This window comes from Poromitra crassiceps, assembly GCF_964638095.1.
Source record: "Poromitra crassiceps genome assembly, chromosome: 13".
In the NCBI taxonomy this organism is placed as follows: domain Eukaryota; kingdom Metazoa; phylum Chordata; class Actinopteri; order Beryciformes; family Melamphaidae; genus Poromitra; species Poromitra crassiceps.
Window position 1 is genome coordinate 2,777,069 of NC_139644.1, and position 17,079 is coordinate 2,794,147.

General features: G+C 43.9%; 1 protein-coding gene across 2 annotated transcripts in view; it reads right to left on the bottom strand.

Moving 5' to 3' along the window:
• The window catches only part of LOC310788308 (rab11 family-interacting protein 4A-like), a gene marked incomplete at its 3' end in the record, with an annotated part of 159,343 nt that overhangs the window by 137,644 nt on the left and 4,620 nt on the right, over positions 1-17,079 (bottom strand). For both annotated transcript variants that reach the window (XM_083649870.1, XM_083649869.1), the window contains exons 2-3: positions 12,708-12,795; positions 2,132-2,220 (exon numbers count right to left, since the gene is read on the bottom strand). In XM_083649870.1, coding sequence (XP_083505996.1) covers positions 2,132-2,220; positions 12,708-12,795 — 177 coding nt within the window. The remainder of the gene's footprint in view (positions 1-2,131; positions 2,221-12,707; positions 12,796-17,079) is intronic.

Below are 17,079 nucleotides of genomic sequence, written 5' to 3' on the forward strand. Positions count from 1 at the left end.
TTATTAAAAGAATAGGACTATAGACCCATTGCACTCACTTCAGTGATTATGAAGTCACTTGAAAGAATACTGCTACAGTTTTTAGTAAGTACAACCAAGGACAAAATCGACCCATGCCAATTTGCATATAAGAAAGGATGTGGTACAGAGGATGCGGTTGTCACGCCGGCACATGTCATCACTAAACACTTAGATAAATCCAACAATAATTATGCAAGAACACTTTTCTTGGATTACTCATCAGCTTTCAATACATTACAGCCAGACATTTTGATATCAAAGATGGTACAGCTGGAACTGAATCCATACTTAATCCACTGGTATGCCGCCTTTCTTACCAACAGGACACAGATGGTGAAAGTGAACCGAACCCTCTCATCAGCAATAACTACTAATGTTGGTGCTCCCCAGGGCAGCGTAAGCTCAGCTTTTCTTTTCACTTTCTACACCGACGACTGTCGCACTGTGGAATGTTTATCTGAGTGTCGTACCAACTCACCAGATCAATATATTCTAAAATACTCTGATGATACAGTTTTGATCTCTCTGCTTGATAGCTCTAGCGACCCTGGATTGCACCAACATAGAGTAAATAAGGTGGTGGAGTGGAGCGATAACAACGCTCTCTTAATCAATGCAAAAAAAACAGCAGAGATTGTTTTTGGGTCTCCACCTGACACACACAGCACCTCTGTTACGATCCATAACGAACAGATCAAGCAGGTATGCTCCTTCACATATAATACCTAGGAGTAACAATAGACCACCTGCTGTCATGGAAAGACCACGTAGACTCTCTGTGTAAGAAAACAAAGCAAAGACTATACTTTCTTCGCCCGTTAAGATCTTTTGGTGCTAGTAAACAAATTCTTCTATTATTTTTTACCTCAGTGATTATGAGTGTTTTACAGTACTGCAGTACCACCTGGTATGGATGCCCGTCTGTTACCTTAAAATCACAACTACTTAGACAGATGAATATTTGTTCAAAAATAGTCTATATGAGTCTACATATGTCAACAGTGTATTGAGGTTAGCTAGAAATATTGCCTCAAACACTAATCATGTGTTACATGAAGAATATGAACTCCTGCCCTCTGGCAGGAGATACCTAATTCCAACTTTCAAGAAGGTCAGACTAAGAAAGTCCTTTATACATCAGTCGATCCTGAGGCTTAACCAAGAACATGGCCGAGGATCAGTGGAGCAGTGACCAGTGCTCTCTGTGTGCTGTATGTGTGTATGTATCTTTGTATTTTTGGTTTTGTTCTCTTTGTCATGTGTTTGTGCATGGGACTGCCGCTGTCTTGCAAGACAAATTTCAGTGTGAACTGACAATAAAGTATATCGTATCGTATCGTATCGTATGTTGCAAAAATGTGCCTCGCGACCTGCTTGGAGCTACGCTCTATCAGCCACTACTGTATGTGCATCACTACACCCTCCCTCATCCCACCCTCCCTCGCTCCGGGGGAAAAATGGCAGTGATTGAGCCAGACAGACAGTCTGAATGAAATTGAATGTAACGTTCCCAATTCTATGTATTAAATTCTAAAAAATGAACGGCAACATTTGGGAAGGCTAAGCGACACAACTAGTTCATTATAATCTAACATCATGCTTCGATGGCTGTGTTATGACCGTGACGGTGACGATGACGGTAAGGACTCAAAAAGGTCTCCGCTGATAAGACACGGAGATCTCTGTTACAGGCAGGCTCTACGCCTCCTCCTGACCAGGTGTAAGAGTTACGCCTGGTCGTAGTGAAAAGAAGGCTTAAGCCGTCTTGGTGCAACCGGCGTAGCTGTTAGACCAGCTTAAGACCAGTGTAAGACCAGTTGGTGCAACTGGCCCCAGGTTCCTTAGGACATGTTTTTGGAAGAGGTATTATATGTGAAGTCTTCCACTTTGTAGGAATGATATGAGTGTCCATGGAACACTAAGGTGCTGCCCACTTATTATCTGTGTGTGTGTGTGTGTGTGTGTGTGTGTGTGTGTGTGTGTATATAGTATATATTGTGTGTGTGTGTGTGTGTGTGTGTGTGTGTGTGTGTGTGTGTGTGTGTGTGTGTGTGTGTGTGTGTGTGTGTGTGTGTGTGTGTGTGTGTGTGTGTGTGTGTGTGGATTTTACCTGGTAAATGTAGCCATTGTCAGTGACAGACTGGTGACTGGAGGAAAGACTGAGAGGACCCAGAGCTGTCTTCAACATCTCCTCACACCCTAGCCGAGAGAGATAGATAGATACAGTAGATAGATAGATAGATAGATAGATAGATAGATAGATAGATAGACAGACAGACAGACAGACAGACAGACAGACAGACAGACAGACAGACAGACAGAAAGACAGAGAGACAGACAGACAGACAGAGAGACAGACAGACAGACAGACAGACAGGCAGACAGACAGAAAGACAGAGAGACAGACAGACAGACAGACAGACAGACAGAGAGACAGACAGAGAGACAGACAGACAGAGAGACAGACAGACAGACAGACAGAAAGACAGACAGACAGACAGACAGAAAGACAGAGAGACAGACAGAAAGACAGAGAGACAGACAGACAGACAGACAGACAGACAGACAGACAGACAGACAGACAGACAGACAGACAGAGAGACAGACAGACAGACGGTGAGAATTGGCTGGTTTCCTACACATAGATGGTCTCATTTCGCACCATTTGAACTTCTGCAGAGGAAGTTGAGTTACCCAACATGCACTGGCTCACATACATACATACGTCAGAAATTAGTCAGAAATTATGTTTGATCCAAGACTTGTGACTTTGAAGTCCTACAAAATGATCATGCTTTTTTCAGGTCAGGGTTGCTTGCCCTGAGCCTGACCCGGGCGATACGTGAAGTTAACCCTTTCAGACATGAGGCATGTTGCTTTCACACATGTGGAGCACCTCCGCGTGTAAAGTAGAGAGGGGGCGGGGGTGGGGGGAATTTTGGCATGACCACACAATGGGGAGTTGTGAAAACTGACCACACAGCTGTACTTCACTGTCTGAACATAGCCTTAAGTGAATCGCATTGACATTCAACAAACTATCACGAGATGCAGAGTCTGAAAACAAGTTGCTAAAAATACATAATGGGCGAAACCTGCCTAATGTTCACGGCATATAATCGTTTGCGCATAACGTTAGTAATTAATTAAACAACCCTACAACTCACGCCCAGATGCATCGATTTCCTCGAGTCTCAAGCGCTACAAAGAAAACAGGTCTTTGCTATGTTCAGTCCTAAAATGCATCAATCCTACTAGAATTGTACAGAACCCAGGAAGCTAGACGTTTTTACCTTCAAAATAAAATCAATGTTGTATTACTTAGTAACAAAAAATCAGAACGGTCGACTCACTACGGGTTAAAATTGACTTTTCGAAGGGAGCAGATATTCTTCCAGTTTATCTTTGTTCTGTATCTTTCGGATCACACACACAAAAAAACATTACACGTGCATTTACTTTATTTAATTGCTATTATTACGAAGGTTATACCCGGAAGTTTCCGTTTTATACTGCCTGACTTGACGCTACTTGGAATTTGTGGTTCTGCACGTGAATCTTCACAAACACTGTGTAAAAGGCATAAACCCAACCAGATCCAGATACCTTACCTAGCGATGTCCAATACTGGGAAGCAGGACGACGCTTGCGTCCAAAAATGCTCTATTTTAAATGTGTGTGCTGTGTGAAGCTATGCAGAAATTAAATAAGATCAAAGCCATCAGCGTTTCAATCCAGCAACATGTAGCCTGTTGGTTGACGCACACAGAGCAGGTTCGAGCTTCATTTGGAAAAACCGAAACAGCTCATTCACATCGACTATTTATATAATGATAATCTGTCACGCTGGCTTTCTGTCTCTCTCCCCCGCCTCATCCCACTCACTGAGCTGAGCTATCACGGAGCTCTGGAGGGGAGGGGGATCAACCCGCCCATGCGACTAGGGTAGGAGCTTGTCTCAAGGCCGGGTCGTAGGAGGGTCGCGGGAGCGTGCATAGCTCACCAAAATGTGTTCATACATACACCGCCACCCATACCAGGTCCCCTCTAGATAACTCCCGAGTTCCAAAGCATGTCTGAAAGCAGCTCTAGGTTTGTGTGTGTTTGATGACTGCATCAGGGCCCCCACTGAGAGAATTAAGCTACTTTCACACATGAACTCCGGATCAGGTGAGGGTTGCTCCCCACTGAGCCTGCCCTGGATGATACGTGAAGCGTACCCTTTCACACATGAGGCATGTTGCATTCTCACATGAGTAACACCTCCGCAGAGTTTGTAAAGTAGAATTTGGGCATGACCACACAATGGGGAGTTGTGAAAACTAAAAATACATAATGGGCGATAACTGCCTAACGTTCACGTTACTCTCATTGGCCTTGCCTTAGCCTATGCTTCTTGGCCTTTTGTTAGATGTAGCCTAACTATTTTTCATGCACACACTCATTGGTCTACTTAGCTACTTTGTATCTCACTTGCCTTTTTGTTTGATTCCTGTTTATTGTTAATATTAAGGAAGCCCTGTAGGGGTGTGTCCCGCTTTTCTTTACTCCCACTTTTCTCCTGTTTTTTGTAGGTTTAAAGGGATAGTTCGGTTTGTTTGAAGTTGGGTCCTATCAGCTAGTCAGATACACTAACGTAATTAGGTACAGTGGTCTCGAAGCGGGGCACAGTGTCTAACGAGATCCGGCACCCAGAGGAGCAGCCTCGGGCAGCCTCACCAGCCTTTTCTCTCTCAGTACTGGGGGTCAACAACTAAAACGTAATTTAGCCACCTCAAACAACGGCCACCTAAACAAATCGATATCTGTGTACATGCACGCTCTATTTGAGAATTTTCTGCGCCAAACAGTCATTTCATTCGGCACTACTTTTTCTCCCAACCGTATCACTACCGTATTCCTCCGCTAAACTCCTGCACAGAGCCGCGGTGCTGGATCACTCCGCAGATCACAGGTTATCTCAGTTCACAAAGTAGTTACATCGCGACAGCACGTCTGGAGTATTTTTCCCATCAATAATTCAACGATGGTGCGTGTTTGTGTATTTCCTGGCTGTTCAAACTGACAAAGATCCTGGTCTGGTTATCGGTTTCACCGTATTACACAGTTGTGGCTTGTTGCACTGAATAGAGACATCAGCACTCCTCCCGAAAGTTTGGCAGAACTTCGCGTTTGCAGTGCACATTTTTCTGAAGAGGATTATCAACAACCCATAGCAGATAAGAAGGACAAGCACTTTCTGAAGAGCGATGCTGTACCTAGACCACAGGTGAGATATGAAATAGGAATCACATCATGCTTGTAGGCTACTATCGAAAAAAAAAATTCTCTTTTGTCTAAATGCATGACGAAATCGGCACGTTTTCACGTTATTTATGCGCAATATTACTTTCACAGGCATGTACATCACCGGGCCCAATGCAGGAAGAACAGCAAATGTTTTCTGTCCCAAGAGAATCCACCCCCAAGAAGACACCAGTCAAGAGGCTGTATCTAACTCCGACCCAAAATCTCAGATTATCATCGCATTTACAGTTTGTACTATCAAGTCCTCAACACCCCCTCCCCCAACCCAGAGTCGGACCATCCACCTCTGGAGCCTACCTAGCCTTCCCTGCTGTGCGATTTCCACCAGAGGTGAGATCTGTGGTGTGTGTGTGTGTGTGTGTGTGTGTGTGTGTGTGTGTGTGTGTGTGTGTGTGTGTGTGTGTGTGTGTGTGTGTGTGTGTGTGTGTGTGTGTGTGGTGTGTGTGTGTGTGTGTGTGTGTGTGTGTGTGTGTGTGTGTGTGTGTGTGTGTGTGTGTGTGTGTGTGTGTGTGTGTGTGTGAGAAATGCAATATTAGTACTTCTAGCTTCCAGTACTCCTTATGACCAGTCTGAATAAGTTTGGGGCAAGTATTCAAATAAGTCTACATCACAATAGCTATATAGTTACATAATTTTAGGATTTTTTAGATATTCAGACCTAACTTTCCCACATCTTTGTCCCCAGACCCTCCCCCATCCAAGTGAACAACCGTCTACATCTGCAGCCACACTTGCCTTCCCTGCTGTTACGAATGAACCTGAGGTAAGTAGTTGATAGGTGCTGTCTGCTCTGCAGTACTTTGTCGTAGCATCAAACTTGTGATGGAGTTAGATGTTTATCCACACACACACACACACACACACACACACACACACACACACACACACACACACACACACACTTAGTAAACATACGGGTGAAACTAAAGTCTTTCCACTTTTCAACAGAGTTATCTGATTTATCAAATCACCAGAGTGTAAGTTTATTTGCTGCATATCTACTATGTAAAAAATATAAAAAAAATATTTTGACCTTCATCTGTAATTTCCCCCCTCCCCTTCTTTGTCTCCAGCCCTCTGCCGAAACAATAGAACAGCTAGAAACAAGCATGTCATCCATTGTTATTGAGATGGGCAGCAGTTCAGACGACGCCCCGGCTCCAGATGACGATGACAGCCTCTTTCTTCCACCCAGTAGCAAATCCACCTCCACAAAAACATCCAGCTCAGATTTGGAGGCTGCAACAGCTGGAGACCCCAGCAAGTTCAACAGCAGGAGGTGGATTGTGAATGAGCCCAATATTTTAGAACTTTTTCGCACTTGTCATCAATGTGGGTTTGCCATCGATGAGAAGAAAATCACAACAATGGTTTTTAGGATAAGGATAGAGTGGAGCTGTCTGGATGGGCACAGTGGAGTGTGGCAATCCTGTCCTGATGTCAGGGGACTGCCTGAAAACAATCTTATCTCTTCGGCGGGCATCCTTTTCACTGGCACAACAGAGACTGAAATTTCAGAGTGGGCACAAGTTTTGAACTTACAGTTGGCGAAGAAGACCGCTTACTATGCTGTGCAGTCAGCATATCTCATCCCAGTGGTTCATGAAGCCTATACAGAAATGCAGGAAGAGCTGATGACATATATGAGGGAAATGTCAAGTGCCGGAGCAAAGTTTGATGTCTGTGGGGATGCAAGGTAGGTAATAGCAATATTGCTTGCAAGCATCATGTTGTGCTTGAGTTATAGTCGAACTACAATATGTTTTCTCTCTATCTCCCAACCAGATCAGATTCCCCAGGTTTCTGTGCCAAATATTCCTGCTACAGCTTCATGGACGACGCCACTAAGAAAATTATTATGTCTGATCTGGTTCAGGTAATAATCAGTGCATTTTGACTTAGCGATCTGTGGATGCGGATGTAAAATATCAAATGATGTGCATTACTGATGTCTTTTGAAATTGTGATTGTTTTATCTATCAGGTCTCTGAGACTACAAGCTCACCTATGATGGAGCCAGTGGGCTTCCGCAGGGGGTTGGATCGTTTGCTAGCCTCTGGAGTCACTGTCGACATCGTTACTACCGACCGTCACCCTTCAATCAGGAAAATCCTGAGGGAGTCCTACCCTGACCTCAGACACCAGTTTGATCCATGGCATGTAGCAAAAGGTTAGTGATGAAGTATAGTTAGTGTTTACTAAAATAACTCACAAACACACACACACGCACACACACACACACACACACACACACACACACACACACACACACACACACACACACACACACACACACACACACACACACACACACAACATTCATACATCATGGAAAATTGATGAGATTGGTGTCATACAAGATCTGTCACGTACACCTTTCTGAGTTGGTCTGTCATGATATTTCGTAAGCACAGTATGTCCGTGGACCCTGTCATGCAAGTTTGCCCATACACTTTTTTTTTCTGAAACTATTCATATAGGTCTGAAAAAAAAGGCACGAGCAGCGGCAAAAAAAAAGGAGAACATGGATTTGGAAGATTGGATCAAGTCTATTGGAAATCACTTTTGGTGGGCCTGCAACACATGTGGCGGCGATGAAACGGTGAGCCCTTTTAGTTGCCAGGTTCAAACTCTGTGACACCACGTGATGTAAGGATGCTGGCTAGTCCTTTTCTATTTTTTTTTCCCAAACTAACATCCCAGGGTTCTCTATGTTCTATATAAGATTATATTTTTGGAAATTACAGGAACTGAGACGGATATGGACCTCGATCTTGCATCACATATGTGGTGTGCACCGCTGGGAAGAGAACGGGCAGGACTACAGGTGTCTTCATGACATCATCAATGAAGACACCCAGAGAAAGAAGAAGTGGCTGGTGAAGGGATGTGCAGCTTACAATGCTCTAAAGATCATTGTGATGGACAAGACACTCCTGAAGGACCTGAGTCACGTGACATGACCTTGTTCAAACACACAGGTAAGCACTATACACTGCATCATAACAACAGAGATTTGATGTATGTCCTGCATTCATGAGTACTAGTAGACAGCTACTAGGAATGCCCTGTGGGGGTGTGAGGATGTGCGAGTGACAAACCCAGTAACACTGGAGCTAACATAGTCAAACTATGTGCTGAAAATGTATAAAGATTGTGATATAAGTTCTGTTCTTTCAGGGGAGCTGGAGGTTTACCACAGCTCTATGCTGAAGTATGCAGAGAAGAGGAGGCACTTCAAATACACATCCATGCAGGCCAGGACTCAACTCAGCGTAATGGACCACAACTACAATGTTGGCCGGGAACATGCTACTACCACTGAGGGTGAGAACATCAAGTCATCATTGCTATTTGGGAGTGTCAAATTATCTGTCTCCAAATATTATTATGGACTTGTGACATCGACCTCTATTGCAAAGGCTAATGCTTCCTTCTACTCTGAAGCAATAAAGTTTATTTCCAGTAAAATGACAGTAAATGCATCAATAAGACATTGTCTATGATGTTTTCATTGAGAGGTTGAGTGAAAAGTGCTAACATGATAATCAATCTTGTTTATACCCAAGGTGCAAAGAGATACAATGTCTTTCACTCGAAGCTGTCCAGTCAGTGGGTGGTGAGAAAGGTATACGAGCCAACCAGTCAAGACTTCAGAAAAGACCTTGTGGAGCGTGTCATCCAGCGTAGACTGGACACTAGGCTAAGGATGGATGATCCGCGGCTCAGCCTCCCTCCACCTGCCACCATACCAGCCCATATTGCTCGCATTCCAAAGCCAGACAAAGAGTCGTTGGTGGAACAACATACATCACGTTTCTAATGCAGATGTTCATGAAAGGTAAATTTACTCTTACAGCCATGGTCGTAACCCCTGATGATTCCGTAGTGTTTCCCCTGCAATGTGTTACTAGTGCTCACCTGTCTATCTCCCTGTCTATGCTTTGTTTGTGTCTAGGCATCGTGCACTCTCTTCCTCCGTCTCCTGGTTCAGCTCGTCCTGCTCTCCTGGCTGTCTGCTCATCATCCCCGGGGCTTCCTTCCTGCATGGCCGGCTTGTTGGTGCAGCTAACATTGGAGCTACACTCATAGGCCATTCCAGTTTAGATTCTGTCTCCTTCAACTCCACCCTCATCACACATCTGCATGCCCCCCTGCTAGCAGCTTCAAAGCTCCGAGCTACACCACTCTGCCAAGCTTCCCCCATCCATCATGTCACACTGTCCTGTTACCTCCAGCATGTAAAAAAGACATTCACACCAAGGACTCCTACACTGAAACAAATCAGACCTCAGCCCCCCCATGATAACATTTTGTCCCATGGTCCTCCGGAACACCAGATTTTAGCTTTTAGATGTGTGTTTTTTCACATAAAATGTATGAAACTGATCCCCCTAAGAGTCATATATTTGGTCACTGTTGCATGAGTGTTATTTGATAAATAAATCAAGATTTGATCACATCAAGTTTCACTTTATTTACATCTTGTTGCTTTACATGTTTGGTTGGTCGCACCAGAGAAAAAGTTTTCTATGTCATGATTGATTGATGTCCAAAAATTAAAAAAGATCCAGTGCATCTTGGTTTTCTTTGAAGCCAATGTACTGTCCATTGGGGGATGGATATGCATTTCGAATTGTATCCACAACACATGATGGTAACACCGCTCTGTTGCCTTTTCCAAGCTGCTCTCCTCTCAGGGCCCACTCCAGCACTACCCGGTAAGCAACCAGCCTGAATTGCCTGAAACAGAACAAAAACAAACAGAAATGTTTTACGGTTGTTATTGCAAAAAATAATATGCAGTATACCACTGTCATAGTGTCAAAAAAAGTTTAGGCTACATAATAGGATGGTTTCCCATATGCCTCCTACAATGTGGTGTTATTTCCCATAATATATGGGATATATATGTCTAATTTATTTGCGATATACAGTATCGTAAGAACAGTGTGATATATAGATGACAAAACAATCAATTTGGATGATTTATTTTATATTTACGGTTGTTATTACAAAAAATAATATGCAGTATACCACTGTCATTATTGTGTCAAAAAAAGTTTAGGCTACATAATAGGACGGTTTCCCATATGCCTCCTACAATGTGGTGTTATTTCCCATAATATATGGCATATAGGCTATATGTATAATTTATATGCGATATACAGTATCGTAAGAACAGTGTGATATATATAGATGACAAAACTATCAAATTATATGATTTATTATATATTTACAGTTGTTATTACAAAAAATAATATACCACTGTCATTATTGTGTCAAAAAAAGTTTAGGCTACATAATAGGACGGTTTCCATATGCCTCCTACAATGTGGTGTTATTTCACATAATATATGGGATATATATGTATAATTTATATGCGATATACAGTATCGTCATAACAGTGTGATATATATAGATGACAAAACAATCAAATTATATGAATTACTCGACTGATATGTGCTGTGCTCCCACAACACGTGTAGAAGTTTAGGGTGGGAACATGTCGGCTAAATAGGCTATTGTAGTCTATATTGTAACGTTTCATATCAGCTGGAGGTGGTGAGATGTAGCCTTGCCAGTAACAAAATAGGTAGGCCTAGAACAAAGACAAAAGACCTACTTTGGAGACAACTCGTCATCTGGCCCCTCTGGTCTGGGACGTTTCCCCCAATTTATTTTTGGAATGGTGAAAAAAGTCCGCAAGACACCGGGATTCAGTAAGGCAGCATACTCTGGGTGGTTGGTGATGCAGACTGTATCTGGGGGATCCTCTGCTTCTGAAAGATCGGCAAGTTGCGTTGCTACCAGGTTCCACTCATAGCAGCAGTAGCTCTCTGGCTCTGTGGGCATGGCCTCACAGTTTCCACATCTGCACCACCAGGTAGATTGCAATCGTTCTCTTTCTTCGGGCCCCTCATCTTGGTCAGCTGTTTCCACATCAGCTTGTCTTTCTCTTTCTGCCCGTTCAATGTCTCTCTGCAAAAGTTCCTCCTCGGTATACTCGGGTTCATAGAGGTATCCTCTTGTCCCCATGGTGAACGGCATATCATCGTCGCTATCAAAATCACTCATATTTTCATTCGTGTAGGCTAATTGTACTTGCTGTGTCTTCTTGAACAACAAACAGGAAAAATGACCCAGATCCCAGCGGATCTGTGGAGTGATCCAGCACCGCGGCTCTGTGCAGGATTTTAGCGGAGGAATACGGTAGTGATACGGTTGGGAGAAAAAGTAGTGCAGATTGAAATGACTGTTTGGCGGAAAAGTAAAGCGCAGACAATTCTCAAATAGAGCGTGTATGTACACAGATATCGATTTGTTTAGGTGGGCGTTGTTTGAGGTGGCTAAATTACGTTTTAGTTGTTGACCCCCAGTACTGAGAGAGAAAAGGCTGGTGAGGCTGCGCGAGGCTGCTCCTCTGGGTGCCGGATCTCGTTAGACACTGCGCCCCGCTTCGAGACCCCTGTACCTAATTACGTTAGTGTATCTGACTAGCTGATAGGACCCAACTTCAAACAAACCGAACTATCCCTTTAAGAAGGAGTAGTTTTGTCTTTTTGTTTATAGTCTAGTTTATTTTATTTATAGGTAAACTGATTGGGCTTTGGCCACCCTGACGTCACTGTGCTTCCTTATTTGAACCAACCTTTGTTAAAATGTTTGTAAATGTTACACCTATTCACTCTAGACACACATTTAAGGGACGTAACACTGGACAAAAAACATGTATTCCCAGCCTACCCTGTGAATACTTAATAATAGATTTCATACGGCTTATCCATACTTAGGTTCCCTTCCATTGGCGAAAAAGGAAATAATTTGATAATTAATTAATAATCATTTGAAGCAGAGGAGGTGAGAGGAGTGGAGGAGAGGAGGGGAGGATGTGAGCAGAGGAGGTGAGGAGAGGACGTGAGGTGAGGGGAGGTGAGCAGAGGAGGTCAGGTGGTAATGAGAGGAGGTGAGGAGAGGAGGTGAGGAGAGGTGAGGGGAGGTGAGCAGAGGAGGCGAGGTGGTAATGAGAGGAGGTGAGGGGAGGAGGTGAGCAGAGGAGGTGAGGAGAGGACGTGAGGAGAGGTGAGGGGAGGTGAGCAGAGGAGGTGAGGTGGTAATGAGAGGAGGTGAGGAGAGGACGTGAGGAGGTGAGGAGAGGAGGTGAGGACGTGAGCAGAGGAGGTGAGGAGAGGAGGTGAGGAGAGGACGTGAGGAGAGGTGAGGAGGTGAGCAGAGGACGTGAGGAGAGGTGAGGAGGTGAGGAGAGGAGGTGAGGGGAGGACGTGAGCAGAGGAGGTGAGGTGGTAATGAGAGGAGGTGAGCAGAGGAGGTGAGGAGAGGATGTGAGCAGAGGAGGTGATGAGAGGAGGTGAGAGCACCTTTGATGGCGAACACTCCGTGGCAAAAATCTTTGAAGTTGATCTTTCCATGAGCATTAGGATCCAGGTACCTGGTCAACTTCTTCACCTGCAAGAGAGATATCAAGCGATAGAGAGAGAGGGATGGGAGACAGAGAGAGGGAGCATCTTATCAAATGGCATGGCAACTCATTCTTTGGCATGGCAACAAATTATTTGTTGTAATGACTCCGTGGTAAGATGCCTCTCTTCTTGTGGTGAGAGAGGAGGGCATCTGCTCACTCTAGGATAGAGAATCCCCCCCCCCCGCTAGGGAATTCTTCAGGAGTCAAGACATTGGTGGTGGACTGGGGAGGTGGGTGTGGTGAAACACAGCTTCAGAGGATAGGATCTGATCAGCCCAGGTACAGCAACCATTGAGGTGAAGGATCAGGGAGGGAGAATGATGACGCGCTGACCATGGCTATATGTACTGCCACGTCATAGCCTCGGCAGTGACGTCATAACCGACGTCATATTGACAGGGGCTGATTGCTATTGAGGATGGGGTGATGAGTCATGAGACACACGTCATAATGGACGTCACGCTGCCAGGAGACACACGTCATAACGGACATCACACTTGACTTACCGGTATGCTGAGAGCTGATGCCTATAGAGAGCTCCAGGGATGACGTATTTTTGTAGGCTGAATGCGGAAGTCCCGAACTTCCTGGTTCTTCACTGTTTCTGTCTATGGGATTTTTGAATGGGTTTTTGGCGCGATGCTTCAAATAATGTCTGTGGGCAATGCAAGTTTAATCAAACGCGAACCAAGGTTCAGCGGGATAATCTTCACACATGAGGACCACTTTCATGAGTTTTGAAGCGTAACTGCGAGCCCTAGAGGTAAAAAGCTCGTGCTAAGCTAATCCAGAACTACACACAGTGTCGCATAGGCGTCCACGCATTGATTTGCGAGAGAAAGAATTTCCGCATTCACTCGTGATGACGTATAATATCCGCGTCAACATTGTAGTCTCATTTAGCCGTTTGCTAGCTAGCCACCCTTTTAACGGCACATAAAAGCTTCAAAACTCATAAAAGTGGTCTTCATGTGTGAAGATGATATTACTAAACACTGGTTCGCGTTTGATTAAGCCAGCGTTGCCCAGAGAGATTATTAGAAGCATCGCACCAAAAACCCATTCAAAACTCCCATAGGCGAAAACTGTGAAGAACCAGGGCTGTTAGCATCGATGATTTCCGGACTCGTTCCTGGAGCTCTCTATTGTGATTTGAGGTAACATGACTGGTCCTCATCTTGAAACTAGGTCGAGACCAACATTTGTTGAACTTGAAAAAAACTTGTATTTTTCATACTGGATTTCTTTTAACTTTAAATATAATTAAACTGAAAAACAAAAATAAATAAATACATAAATACAAATAAAAGTAAAAACAATTTGATAAAGAGGTCAACTAAAATACATAATGTATAAAAAAAAAAACTTTTTATCTTGATTATCTTGTTTTCATAATTGTGGGAAGCCAAAATTGTAATTGAAATTCAAGAGATTAATTTATCAGCCCTATTTGCTCAACACTAAAAACCAGGGACATGATGTTACTAGATGCCTGATTAGAGAGGACATTGCTTACCAAAATGAACACCAGCTGCAAACGGAGGCTGTCGTGAAGCTGTGTCTCATAGGCTGTATTCAGCATTAAGGCAGAACCGTTTCATCACTTAGTAACCAACCAATCGGCTTGTACCCTCCCGGTGAAGCTGCCATCGCCATGGAGACAGAGGACACAGAGAGGAGAGGAGAAGTGCCTTCACACAGTTATTTTTAGTGCTGGGCACCGAGCAAGCCTCCATGCAAGCTTAAAGAGCATGGTGCAGGTTGGAGAGACCATTGCATTAATATGTGGGAGGGGTATATAGCAATGCATGTAGACTGTTTTTTGTAAATTGCAGGGGGTACTGTTCCTGAAATGGAACTGTACCCCTTTTCTCACAGGGATGCAAACTAGTCACCTTTTCATCCCAAAATAGGTGGATTTCTGAGTGGTTTTGTGTCTGCCCTGGTATCTGTCGCCTTTTTCACTCTCCATAACTTTGCATCCCTGTGTCAGCCCCAGTAGAACGTCCAGCAACAAGTGATGTCACAAGGGGTTGAGCACCCAATATTTAGGCCCTAAGGGCCTTTTTTTCCATGTGTGCACATTCTATCAGTTGCATTTCTATGTTTTCACTTGGCAAAGTGCAAGCAGCATGGACGACAACACAGAGGGACACACACACTTAACATAGCCGGCGCCCGGCGGGCATCTTCGAACGAGTGAAAGAATAATAATTGGCCGTCTTCAGCTGGCAATATTGCGTTACCTTAACGTTACCTCCACAGTTCAGACTTAATTTTTCGTTACAGCATTGGTTATTGCTGCCTGCTTGGTTTCCACGGTAGTCGATGTTGCACATGGTGGGGCATACACCAATTACATAACATGCCCACCAGTAACACTGTTCATTTTTACTGTCACGCTGAAACTGGCAGTGAACCGGGGTCAATTACAAGCAATCCCTCTGGGCTGCAGTGTGGCTGTACTGTTGGTTACTTGCCATCAGACCAGCAAGTAATGTTGATTGATTGATTGATTTTATTGTGGATTATAAAAGACAGCATCCAAGGAATAAAAAAACATGAGAAAGTGCAAGCACTTATTTACATCATGGTCTCTGGTCTTATGGAAACAAGACATACATAACATCATACAGCACAGATCAATCAAAGAGTCGATCACTCGCCCAAACAATTTTCCATAGCAGTATAAAAATACATGATACTGGTACATAAAAACACAATCTTAAAATCAGCCCGGACTCCAAGCTATAGGCTACACTACACGAAGGTACGTACTGAGCAACCATTTTTTCATTTGGTTTTTGAAACCACTAGGCATCTCGCGCGTTTGCCCGCCCTGCAGCTCGCCCAGGCCCAGCAGGCCCTGCAGCTCGCATAGGCAGCTCGGCCGCTACGCGGCCTCGCCCTGGCTACTCCTTGATGGCATACTTCAGGGATGCTGGATCACATGTCCTGGAGCTGGCAACATACAGCTGTCCATGGCTGAAGACAGGGGTCTGAAGCCAGACTACCACTTATTTTTTGTGACATCACTGATCACTGATGATGTCACAGTGGGAGTTATTATGACATCACTGATGAAGTCACACATCATTGGGATTTATGACATCACTGATGATGTCACAGTGGGATTTATGACATCACAGTGTGACAGAGAGACAGAGAAAAAGACAGACAGACAGAGCCCCAGCTCCCATCTATATACTGATGATGATGATGATGATGATGATGATGATGATTCAAGGACTGGGCAGATTTTATTACATTGGGAATTTTTTCCATTCATCCTCCCCCCTCTATAGAGGAATGTACTTCTGCCTAATTTGCAGATATTCAGATTAGCTACACTAGCCCTTGTATTCACGCTATGCATGTTCCGGACGGACATACTGAAAATAAAAAATATACGATATTTATCGGACAGATAAATTATCGGCCAATATGGCCATTTTGCGTTATTATTTATTATTCCAATAATGACAATTTAGCTGATAAATACCCCCTCAATAATACGGCACCAACTTGGCTTTGTTTTGCATAGGAAGCGGAGCATTGTTGTCGCCTGCTCGTGATGTCACAAGCAGCTACCTGCGCCTGCCTTATAGAGCTTTTTTAAATACAAAAATGTTAAATAATTATCGGTTTATCATATTGGTTATCGGCCAGGAGAAGTATCCATATCATGCATCCCTAAAAAAAATACTTAGGACACAAACCCTGTAAAATCTTGTAGACCATGGTCCGTTTTAAAGGGAGTGTGTCAGAATTTCGGATGTTAAGGGTCAGGGAATTCCAGAGGTTTGGAGCAGCGATGCTCTGTCCCCCAAGGTGTGGTACTTGGTCTTGGTGATGGGGTGAGAAGGTTGGCATTAGCAGATCGGAGCGGCGTTCGTTTATAGTAGGAGCTGACAAGTGGCAAGTAGCAAACCCGTCATCTCCGACTACAGATGAAACTATATGAAATTTTAATATCACGATTATAGTGACCAAAATTATCACGGTTATCAGTATTATCACAGCATTGTTAAAATGTGCAGAAAATGTTCAAAAAGTACTACTCACAGAAATCATTTCACAAAGTTTTATTGAAAACTCAGACCCAAAAAGGACTGAACACTCACAGGAATAATTCTCCAAGGCTGTGTGTGTATCTGCATCTCAGTCAGAGACGGTTGCCAACTTTGGTTGACGATGGACAGTATTTACCATGTTTTTCAAAGTGTACGGTTATCGTAAGGAATCTTATCACGGTTATCGTTTCATCC